Source organism: Podarcis bocagei (assembly GCF_964188305.1).
Source record: "Podarcis bocagei genome assembly, chromosome: 17".
NCBI classification, from domain to species: domain Eukaryota; kingdom Metazoa; phylum Chordata; class Lepidosauria; order Squamata; family Lacertidae; genus Podarcis; species Podarcis bocagei.
The window spans coordinates 24,973,271-24,985,327 of NC_138143.1; the positions used below are offsets into that span (position 1 = coordinate 24,973,271).

The 12,057-nt window shown below is 44.2% G+C and overlaps 1 protein-coding gene across 16 annotated transcripts in view; it reads right to left on the bottom strand.

Annotated features, from left to right (window-relative positions):
- Positions 1 to 12,057, bottom strand: part of NFIB (nuclear factor I B) — a 307,373-nt gene that overhangs the window by 206,348 nt on the left and 88,968 nt on the right. For 2 of the 16 annotated variants that reach the window (XM_081176531.1, XM_081176530.1), the window contains exon 1: positions 2,743 to 3,521. The exons of 13 other annotated variants lie outside the window; for them this stretch is intronic. In XM_081176531.1, coding sequence (XP_081032657.1) covers positions 2,743 to 2,772 — 30 coding nt within the window. In that variant the 5' untranslated portion in view covers positions 2,773 to 3,521. Of the gene's footprint in view, positions 1 to 2,742; positions 3,522 to 12,057 lie in introns of those variants that run through there. One more of the 16 variants, XM_081176524.1, reaches the window with a different exon arrangement.

Below are 12,057 nucleotides of genomic sequence, written 5' to 3' on the forward strand. Positions count from 1 at the left end.
ATGACTCCATAACAATATGTTTAAAGGTATGCAAGCTGCTTTAATTGACTTTTTCTGTTCTAAACTGAATCAAAAGCAATGTAGGGGAGAAATAAATTATAGCGAAACCTTTAGGTTTGCTGGACTACTTCTGCAGCCAAACAATTAAAAAGTTTCTTAGAATCTGAGCGTTAAAAAGGATCTAACATCTATGTCACAGACCTCAGCAAAGAAAAGCTTTTATTAATTGTACAAAACTGAGGAGGGAAGTATTCTATTACTAATCCTCCATTCTGCATAACAAATATAGATCTCATAGGTACGAAATTCCAGCTGACATCTCACTTACTGTTCTGTCTTACTGAGTGTAGCTGAGTGTGATCCCAAGTTAGTGTGCATCGGATCACATTTTTAAAATACAGTAACATTTCCACTTCAAAGAAAAAAAGGAAAAAGTCAGGCGTACTGAATTCTTTTTACTCCAATGTCTCCTAAGATTTCTGTGCACACATATTTTATAAAGCACTGTCAGGGCTACAACCACAACAAACATCAATTGCTGTGCAAGTGTGGGGAGAACGGCAGCTTTGGGGTTTAATTTTGCTAGATTTTATTTCCTCCCACAAATGTATATACAGCACAGCAATATGCCATTCAGTATTGAGAAATTAGTGACTTGCAAATTGACAGAGCAAACAGAACTTAGAAAAACGCTGGACGTACAAAACTTCATTTCAAAACTTGGAGGTATGTCTTTAAACCACTCTAAAAGTATTAAAATGATGTATCGCTAGGTTTTTCATGAAACTGTTTGGAGCAGTGGGTTGTATACAAACTGAGCCTGAACAAACTACTTATCTTGCATAAACCAAAAGTGATATTTAACCATGCATATAGCAAACAACTGATAGAACTCACTCAAGAGCATTTGTGAAAATACTGTATTAAAAAAAAACACACAGGAAAGGAGGCAAATAGGCAGGAAATAACAACAGACCAGAACATATACATAACAACTGGAGGTGCCTTTTAAAGTTTCAATTTTGAAGGTAAATTATGATACATATCTTGTATCAGCACAGAGTAGCAGATAATGAAATCAAGGCAGCGTTCATGTATCTGTAAGGAAATTCCACTTAAACTAGCGAAACTTATTTCTATGCAAATGTTCCCAATATGGAGGTGGAAGTATCAAATTTTGCACGCAGCAGAGTACGGTACCTAGTGAATGAAAAAAATATGGTAATGCTGTAAGTCTAAATCTATTACAATATACCTATATGCTGGGATATTGACTTCTTTTTTTGACATGTTTCAAATATCTTGCAACACCTTTTCCCACCTGTTTTGCACCAATGAAGTTTACGTTCACTTGCTGAAAAGATCCCCAAGTTAATCACACTTTGATGCCAAACAAAATATCAACAATAAAAAACGTGTCAGCCAAAAAGCTACATGACTGTATCCAATCACTGAATAAGCCTTATCATTGTTTAAATCTTCATTTACAATACTGTGAATGCCTCAGTCCTTTGGAACCACAATGGCTTCTAATTGTCAAATGAAATCTTAATTATTTAACTATATCGCAATGTATGCCACAGAAATATTAAACAACTCAGAGCCTTCTTTCTTTCCACACCTATTAGTCATATAATTGCAGATTAAACCATTAAAATTGCACCCTGCAGAGATTTTAACTAGAACTGTTCAGAACTGACCTAGAGATTCACATTTTACCTGAAATATACTCTGACCACTTAACGATAAATGTTACTAACGTTACACGCTATAGACCCTTAACATCTCACATGGCGCTATGCTGCAATTTATATTGGATCAGAATCTGCAATCCGTTTCTTTTATTTATTTAGTCTAAAGCTTTTATCCTGCCAATCATCACAAAAGACTCACCATATGTTAAAACTATAAATACCTTCTTTGCATCAAAGCTATTTGCAGTTAAATCTTTTTGTAACATTATTTGTCCAAATGTTCTACCAAGTAGTAGAATTTATATGCAGTACATAAAATAACTCTTTCTAACGTCCAAAAGAATACGCAAGCCTGCAGGCCAAAAGTGACAGCAAAAGTTTAATTTTGTTTTTGACCTTGGACGTCGACTTTATAAAGTTACAAAAACCGAAGTGAAGCAGGAAAAATGTACTGGATAGCCAAATGAGAACTTCTACTGCTCAGAGACTTTTTCTTTTCTTTTCTTTTCAAACGAACCTCACATTACTGGAAAGGCTATACAGTATATGATAAAATTCAGCACGGGATCATATTATGTTTCCACTGTCAATGCTTAATTAAAAATAATGGAACACTTTCTCCCTTTGTCACTCAGATACCTAAACAGAAGAGCTGAAACGATGGTAGCAGCAATAGTATTTTCTGGTCTAGATCAATACGATTCATACCTACATTTTCATTATAGACATTTCTAACATATAACCACTGGGATTTATTTCCTCCAGAAACAATTTAACAATATTTAGCAACATCACCGGCATTTAAATAAAATAAAATGTTGCATTCCTTCTTCCGCCCCGCGTCCTTCCCGCACACACCTCGAAGAGTTTAGATTTACACAACTTAACAAAACACATGCAATACAGTTGAGTCTCCCCCCCCCCCAAATAAAGTCCGAGCGGCTCGAACAGTTTGCAACTCTTACAAACCCACCCGCTTGCCGAGCGCAAGTTTCGTGGTGTTTTTGTTTTGTTTTTGGATTGGTAAGGAAAGGCGACAAATATCTACCTGAGTGAGACAGATGGGAGAATACATCATGACTTCGCTCTGAGAATGCACTTCTGCGGAGAGAAAAAGTATCAAAAGCGCAAGGGTCTCATCTGTTCATGTTACAGTCATCGGGCGAAATCGGAATCAGAAGGAGCGACCGCGGAGCGTCGCGAGTTCCCGACAAACCCCAGTCCTCCTTAAATAGCCAAAGAGATTCACGTTCACTCCGAGCGCTGGATTTCCCGGGGTGAAATCCAATCTACACTTTTTAACCCTCTTGTTCTCGGAGACTCCGTCTTGGTGCTGCTGCTGCAGTGGCTGCTGGTGGATTGGGGCTTCTGGGGGGGGGGGGAGAGAGAAACCGGATGGTGGGGGGGGGCTGGCTGGCTGGAATGCAGCAGGAGTTAAAGAGGAGGGGGGGTTGGCGAGACTTTTCCCTTCCCTCGCTCGCGCTGCCTTTTGCACCACCACCACTTACTAATACTACCACCCCCCACTTCTTTCTTTCCCGGATCTGCAATCGCTCTTGGAGAAGCTGTCGCGGTTGATACACCACGGTACTGTCAAACCCCGTTGCCAAAGTTCAAGGTTGCTGCGGCGGCGGCGGAGCGGAGCAGGAAAGAAATCCTGGCGCGCGCGGTGATGGCAAGGCGAAAGTTTGCAAAGGAAGAGAGAGCCCTGTGCGCTCGAGCGCCAGCCCGGGAGTGTGCGCGCGCGCGTCCCCCCAAGGCTGCAAAACACTTCAGCAGCAGCAGCAGCAGCAGCGCGCAACCGCCGGGCTTCTCTCGCAGCAGCAGCAGCCTGTGCCTCTCTCTCTCTCTCCCCTCCCTCCCCTCCACCCCCTTTCTCTGTGGATAATGTTCAGAGCCTGCTTTCCAAACGCCCACTGTAATAAAAATGATCTCTTGAAAATTCAAAACGATCAATCTCTTTCTTACTCCCCCCCCTTCTTCTTCTTCTTCCCGTCCTCCTCCTCCTCCCTCCTTCCCCCTCCCTCCTTTATGATCTCCTTTCTGCAAGACCTGGACGTTCAAGAAGGGGAGGGAGGGGGTGTCCATGTGCGTGTTTTGGGGGGGGGTTGCATTGCACCGAGCGCACTTCTTCGGGTCCGTCCCGTCCCGTCCCCCCCACGCTCAAGGTCTGCTCCCCCCCTTTAAGACTTCAGGATTTCGGTTTATTATTTCATTACACCATCGACGCTCGCCCTCCTCCTCCTCCCCCAGCTGCTGCTGCCGCTGCACACACATTCCTTTCTGAGCCCCCTCCCCTCGCCGTGCCTTTTTCCTCTTTATTAATCATCATCTCGCACTGTACGAGAGCTCGGCTGCTGCCCATTTCGCAAACATGCTTTTGCACTTTCTCCCGCTCTCGCCCTCCCCTTCCCCCCCCCCCATGGTTAACCGTTAGGGAGAACTCTGTGCTGGGGGAAAGGAGAGAGGAGGGGGGTGCGTCTGGGTTTGGGAGAAGAGGACGCACACTGGGGAGAGGTGGGGGGGGGGGTTGGACGGCGGCGGGGAAGAGAGAGATTATTTGCAAAGCGCAAGTTCCCCGAGAGCGCCAAAAGAACGAAACAGCCCAACTTCGCTCCTGAAAAGCTCCCGCTGGAAAATTCCCGCACAGAAAAAAGTGGGGAGGAGGAGGAGGGAACAAAAAAAAAAAGGGAAAGTGCAAGGGAAAGCAAACCCCCCCCCCCTTAAACAAAATAGTCCGCCGCTCTGTGGACATTCGATCTAGCAGTTGCGGGGGAGGCGTGCGGGGGGCTACAAAGCCGGAAACTTTGCCAGCTCGCCACTAATTAGCCAAACAAGAATGGAGAGGGGTGGGGGGGGAGGAAATGTGCGCCGGGGGGGGTCTTTCTTTGCAGAGGCATTCCCAGCACGGGCAGCGTCTGCAAACCTCGCTACCCTGTCGCCTTGCATGTGGAGCCAAGGTCACTGCATTGTGTAGCTAGTGCTGGGGGGGGGGCAAAGTGGGGAGGGGGGTGTCTCTCGCTCTCTCCCCGTTGCAATATGGGGCTGGGCGTGCTCTTGCAGAGACCCTGTGACGGAACGGAGTTGGGAGGGGGGAGGAGAGGAGACGCCCTCCTCCCGGGGAGCCCCTTCCACGTGGCCCCTATCCCCCGCCCGGCGGCAGAGGAGCCGCCGCGCTCACACGCGTGTGCGCTGCTCGGATAGGCTGCTTTCCCGTCCCTCTCCGGCGGGCTTCCACCCACCCCCCCTCAGCTCAGGGAGGGAATGGGTGGCGGGTTCCTCCTGAGGGGGGAGGAAAGGAAAAAAGCCCGCGGTAGCAACACACTAGTCTGCTTTCAATCTCGCCAGCCAGCTCGTGCCAGGGAACTGAAAAGAGTTCGCGCGCGCGCGGGTTGCAGCCTCTTTTCGCTTCAAGGAATGCAAGCGAATTAAAACAACGCAGGCCGACCAGGTTCTCACACGGTGCGAAGATCCGGGGAAATACGTTTGGGAACGTCTCCCGTCTCCCTTTTCATTCTGTATCCCTGTATATATAAACTCCTGAGGACAGCTGCTCCATGCATGGTGTAGTCTAGTCCATGAAAGCTTGTGTGCCATAAGATTATATTTTTTTTGCATTTAAGGTGCTGCAGGGCTCCTCGCTGTTTTCCTGCAACAGACTCGAAGGAACCCCCCCCCCCTCGCGGGTTGACAACATAAAGGAGAGGTTGCAAAAGGACAGCCTTCTTAGGTTGCCAACTGGGGAATTTATTTGCCAACTTATTGCACCAGAACATTGCAGCTGTATAAGGGGCACTCCTTTGCTTAAACGTGCCCAACGCTCACCCTGCCCTGCCTCAAATTCTGCAGACTTTGACCTGATGAACCAAAACAGGCAAAAGCGAGACTCTTCCACCAGGCCAGCGCCTCAGGTAAACTTTCCTCCTTGGCCTCTCCCTCCAGCCCCTTCCCCCGCTGTGTAAACTGTCCTGAAGGGACCAGTGACTTTTCCTTTTCCCGCTTTTCTTTTCTTTTTTTGCAAAGTGGGATTTATTCACGTCAGGCATTTCACAAGGACACATCAAGAGAAGCAGGCAGGTTCAAGTCAACCATGAAATGGTCACTTTTTAACCCCGTCCTGTCCTCATTAGGGAAATACTCAAACACAACCCATTCTCAAAGGGGTCTCTTAATGAGGGGAGCTTGCCAAGTCGAGCAGCTGCAATTGCCATAAATTTACAAGCCAGAGGGAGGGGGAGGAAACGAGAGAGGGGTTGGTACAAAGCAGGTAATGTCAAAGCAAATGGCTATGGCCAACAGATTAACCCTTCAAAGGCAGCCCACCTCAACTGTAGGTGCACTTCCCATCGGTGTAAACCCATAGAAATAACACTTTTTTCTCTCTTATTAAGGAGTGCTGTAAAGTGACCACTTTAGAGTACTTCACTTTAGAGTGCTTTGCACTAATATAAGATGTGATAAAGTTACTTCGGGGTGAATCAGAAAATGCTCTGAGGCCTACAGGGTGGGGAGGGGGTGACAATTCTGGTTTAAAGACCTGAAGTTTCCCTTGTGAATAAACATTCAGCATGTCCTCCATTAAACTGCCATAAAAGACAAATTCACCAACATACTTGAACGTACCTTTTTTCAGCTGTTGTGACTCTTGAACAACAAGAGTCTTTCTAACACACACACACACACACACACACACACACCACTGAACTATAGACATGGCAATTTTGTGAATGACCCAGACTATGTGTGTGTGTGTGTGTGTATACACAAAACAGCCAAAATCTTTATTTATCTGTTTAATAGCACTGGAGATAAAATAGTGACCTGCAGCACCCCATAACGTAGCTACCAGGGGGCTGAAAAGCATTCTCCCAATGCTACTCTCTGGAAACTGACCCAAAGGTAGGATCAGAAGGAACTACTCTGTATTACAGTGCACCCCATTTCCATTCTCCAGAGCTGGTTGGGGGGGTATCACAGTTAATGGTATGGAAAGCTGAAGAGAGATCAAGAAGCAGAAGGTTGGTCACACTCCCCCAACCCTCTCTGTAACGGTCATCCATTAGGGCAACCAAGGCTGACTGAGTCCTTTGGTCAGGCCTGAACCCAGACTAAGACCAATGGGTTTCATTGGAACTGATATTTTGCACTAGAGCATAAGAGACCCTCCTGGACCGGCCCAATGGCCCATCTAATCCATCACCCTGTTCTTATGGTAGCCAGCCAGATGCCTGTTGGGAACCCAAGTAAACACTTACGATCAACCTGCAGAAGTCTCAGGTTGTAGCATCCCTTTCAGGCTATGGACTTTTCAGTAGCCTTGGACAAGCTACTGTCCAGCAGAGATAATACTGCTGACTTAGCTCCTTACAGGGTTGTTGGAAAGACTGTTGTAATGTGAAGAACTTTTGGGTAGTCTGAAGTGCTCTTTGCTCACACATTACTCACATTTAGCAGTTTCCGTGTGATGAAGGGGAAGTATGGCTGTGCAGATGTCCTCACCCTCAAGGCTGAACAGGCCCCACATCTGACACATGTGTTAAGACACAGAGGGTCTAAGTGAAGGTCTTCATAATACCTCTGTGCAGTCAGGGTTCCAGCTCCTGGGAAGCTCTATGCATGTAGGCATAGCCTTCACCAGTACAGATGTCCACACCTAACATGTGAATGTCAGGTCAAAGGAGATCACAGGACTGCAAGGGCCAGCAGCACAGCCCCCAAATTTTTTGATCACCTAACGGGGGCTTGGGCAAAGTACTTCCATTTACATGGTTCCATTGTTTCATAATTACCACCTCACATGCACCATGTGCACAGAATTCTGTTTTTCCATGTAACTGAACTTTCGCAGCAAGTCCATCAGTTTTGTGTAATCACAATGAATACATTTTAAATGTCTCCTTCCTTTCATTTCTGAAAGCGAGTGGTGGATCAAGGTAGTTTTCAATCTTAGAATTACGTTCTCAGTGTGAACATCATGGTACAGTGGATGCTCGGGTTTCGAACGTGATCCATGTGGGAAGCACGTTCGCAACCCGCAGTGCCACGTCTGCGCGGGTCGCGATTTGGCGCTTCTATGCATGCACAAAGCGCAATTTAACACATCTGCGCGAGCGCTGAAACCCGAAAGTAACCCGTTCTGGTACTTCCAGGTTCAGCACATTGCGCAATCCAAAAACACGCAACCTGAAGCGTCTGAAACCCGAGGTATGACAGTACATGGAATCATAGAGTTGGAAGGGACCATGAGAGTTATCTAGTCCAACCCCCTGCAATGCAGGAATCTCAGCTAAAGCATCCATGACAGATGGCCATCCAACCTCTGCTTAGAAACCTCTAAGGGAGGAGAATCCACCTACTCTTGTGGGAGTCAGTTCCAATGTCAAACAGCTCTTAATTGTCAGAAAGTTCTTCTGTATGTTTAGCCGGAATCTCCTTTCTTGTAACGTGAAGCCATTGGTTCAAGTCCTACCCTCTAGAGCAGAAGAAAACAAGCTTGTTCCCTCTTCCATGCCATTGAGATATTTGAAGATGGTGATCATACCTATCCAAACTGTCCAAAACTATCATGAATCAGTACAAAACTGATTTTGAAGGGAGATCTCAAACCGCTAACAAACAGAAAACACCGCAACATAGAAACTAAATTGAAAGCTTCACTTTGTTTTGACATTAAATATCCAGACTTGCATTGGATCAGTCCCATCTACAATTGTATATCACACTGCATTGGCTAGTTTGATCCTTTCCAAGGCCTGGAGCACCCATACTGTTGTTACTGTAGCACTGCTCACTTTATGACAACTTCTCCCAGTTTCCTTGCACAATTTAGAAGCACTTGAGGTGTTGTACTCAACTATCATAGCCCAGCTCCTCATCCCTGCTGGACACTTAGAGAGGGTGCACAGCTTTGTAACATGAAGGCTGTATAGGTTAAGTCATTCAAACTGTTATAACCTAGGGATAGGCCATTTTCACAGGTATCACAGTGGTGACAGTAACATGTGTTCTGGTCCGTAATCGCCAAAGATGCTCTATATACACAAGAACCAAATGCCACCAGTGGCAAGAACATCATCCATAGCATTTTTTCATTCATGTAAAGAAAGGTAAATTAAATAAGCTAATTGCTATGGCGCACAGCTGATAGCTTTATCACAATACAAAAAAGGGAGGAGAGTCACCTATGGAAGCGATCCTTTTACACACACACACACACACACACACACACACACACACATATTCATAGTGTAAGGAAGCTGTGAAAACACAGATAACCAAACTTCATTTCCCATAAGGGGAAATAAAGTAAGAGACGAGCTCAGTGACGTCTGGTGCAGCGATGGGGAGCTTCCTGAAAACTACAGTATGACTATACATCTGTCCTCAGGTGCCCGACAGATACAGATTCACTCACTGACACACCAACAAACCAGCAATACGAGCTTAACAGACAGCAGTGCGACTGCAGGCTTTTCCAGGAACCAGACTGAAAGCAAAGAGCAACCAAGCCCATTCCATAAAGACAGCCTTCAGAAGGGAGGGGAAATTCTGTTGTGATTCATCAAAATGAATGCCCATCTTTAATAATCTAAGCATAATAACCACATGCTAGCAACATTCACCAGCTCTAGAAAGTTTCTCCCGAGGATACAAAGTACAGTAATTACTTAAGAATATACAGAAGCATAAACAGGTAACACACACATGCCAACCCCAAACATGCTCCTGGAGGATATTTTACTGTAGAGTGTCATTTGCTGAATTAACGCAATAGGTTTTGTGAGAGATAGCTCTTCTGCAGAAGGCAAAACATAGCAAATTGCACTTAAGTATGCATAATTCAACAGAGGAAGGCAAGACAAATATGAGGAATACACTGCCAAAAATGTAGAACAAGTCCTCCTTTAATTCTACACAAATGTACCATATGACTTAAAGAAACCAATTGTGTAGCTCTCAGTACATTTCCTTTTCTTATGCACATCCGTTTCTGAACATTTATCTTTTGATGGTGCTCAAAACACATGAAAACCCTGCAACTGTTTCCCTCATGTCCACAATTCTATAATAGTTTCTGATAACAAGTTTTAATTTTGACTGCTGTGGAGGGATATAAGCAGTCAGTTAGCTGGTCTGTTTGAGAATGAAACATATAGCATTGTCTTAAATAGTACTTGAAAGTATGTCCTCAGAACCCAAGAATCAGACAGCACAGAATACTGAGAGAGAGAGAGAGAGAAAACCCAATTAAGAGTCTTGTATTGCCTACACTACAGTGGAACACCTCCAGTCTTCCTGCGATGGGAAGGATTAGACATTTGTGAATAAGAAAAGGAAACAAAAGTTAAAATAGGCCACAGAGAGTTTTCCATAGTACAAAAAGTACCTTTTTAATATAGCCACATACCTTATTTGTCTCTAATTATATGTCTAGATAGCAGAGAATACTGGGCTACTTAGACTTGCTCTTCACCCCTGCTCCCGACATCCCAGACATATGTATATATTTATATTTGTCTTGGGGGACAACATTAAGTTAAGAAATTACAATGTTAATTATGCTACTGCCGGTATAAACATGCACAGTTATTAAAGACGTCGCATACCAATCTGTCTGCCTAGATTTCAAGCATATGTACAGTTGAAACTCACCGAGCAAGCAGCACTGATTTCAGTGCAACATACGAGGTTAGCCAGCTCAACTGTATGTTTAATCAAAAACTAGAAACTCTGAAAGGTCGGGTTAGCTTTCTCCACCCCACACCCCAGCCACTATTAGACGGCGATTCAGTGTTTCGTTCTATTGGGCTCAGAAACAAATGCTCTTATTCTTTCTGCCTTAACGCACGATGCTGCAAAACTTTGCACACACATTCCAAAGTGCTTTGGCAATTATATTTCTAAGAGGGCAGAGAAAGCAGAAAGGGAAAGCCCTATGTCTGGATCACTGATAACATAGGAGTCTGTCCATTGTGCGAGAAAGCTCTACTTTATTTATACCAGCAGTGTAAAACCCAGATGCAATATGAATACGTACATTATCTCAGCAAGTTCTATTACTTAAAGATGTGTTTCCTCCCCTCTATACATTAAAACATATATTGCATTTTAGTTTGTTCCTATTTACATACTACTGTTATTATCCCAATATACCATAAGGATGAGACTACCATTCACTCCTGATACTAAAAAAAAAAAAAAAAAATCTGTATCTTGTTCAAAACTCTTTATTTGTGTTCTAAAGCTATTCCTGTGTGAGGAGTCAGTCTTCCAACTAAACTTAAGTGTGTTTAAAAACATTTACAAGCATTGTAGTTTCACACCGTGAAGATTCATAATACAGCAATACTGTACATTTTAAATCAGTAACACAGTCAGTGTTCCTTGGAACAATAAAATAAAAAGCATGTTAAATACTGTGCTACAAATCTTTGCCGAACTGTTTCCCGGGGCATGGGTTTGTTTTTGCATGTGCAAGCACACATGTGCTCACCTGTTCAGCAAAAAAGGATTTTAATTTTAACCTTAATTAGAAAATGACTGCAATTGGGAGGGAAATAAATGGAATTGCCACGATTTCTAAACGCACATCAGATTTTTATGCATTTACATTTCAGCACTACTCTTTTTATTTTATTTTATTTAAAAAAATGCCGCTGAGCAAAACTGCACTCTGGCTCCCAAGCTGTGAATTAATGTCCTCGCTTAGTAAAAGTTTTCCTAGTCAAAGAAATGTGTGCACGTAATTCATGCATACTTCTGAGTACGCAGCTATTTAAATGTCTGTGGTGTGCGCACACATATCTCCCTCACAGCCTGTGTGCTTGACCTCTGTCCACATATGGTTTGATGGTGTCTCTTAATAACCGAGCTTCCTCTATTTCGCAGACCAGAAAATGCAAACATCAGACCTCAAATATAAAACTGAAAACCACAACGTCTTACGTTACACAACTTAAGAAGTTTCTGCCCTGGCTGCAAAAAAAGGTCAGGTTCAGTCAACCCTCACTTTCACCAAGTAGAACAAAGGAAACCCTAATGTATTGATCCGAAACTACCTAAAGAACCAGCTATAACATTTTTCTAAAACTGCTGCATAAAAAAAAAAAAGTTTTTAATTGTAGTTGCTTTTTCCCCCCCATTCCTGGGCTTCCTAGTTAAAAGTTGCTCAGGATCACTTCAAAGAATTGCTCGCGTTAATCTTGTGTATTTTGGCGCCTTTTCCTCTGCAAGCTACTGCACTGCACTGCAAGCGGGGCGGGGCGGGGGGAGATCCGAAAGATCTTGTCTGTCCCGTCTCAAGTTCAATGGCAGCATTTCCGCAGGAGGAGGAGGAGGAGGAGGAGGAGGAGGAGGAGGAAAA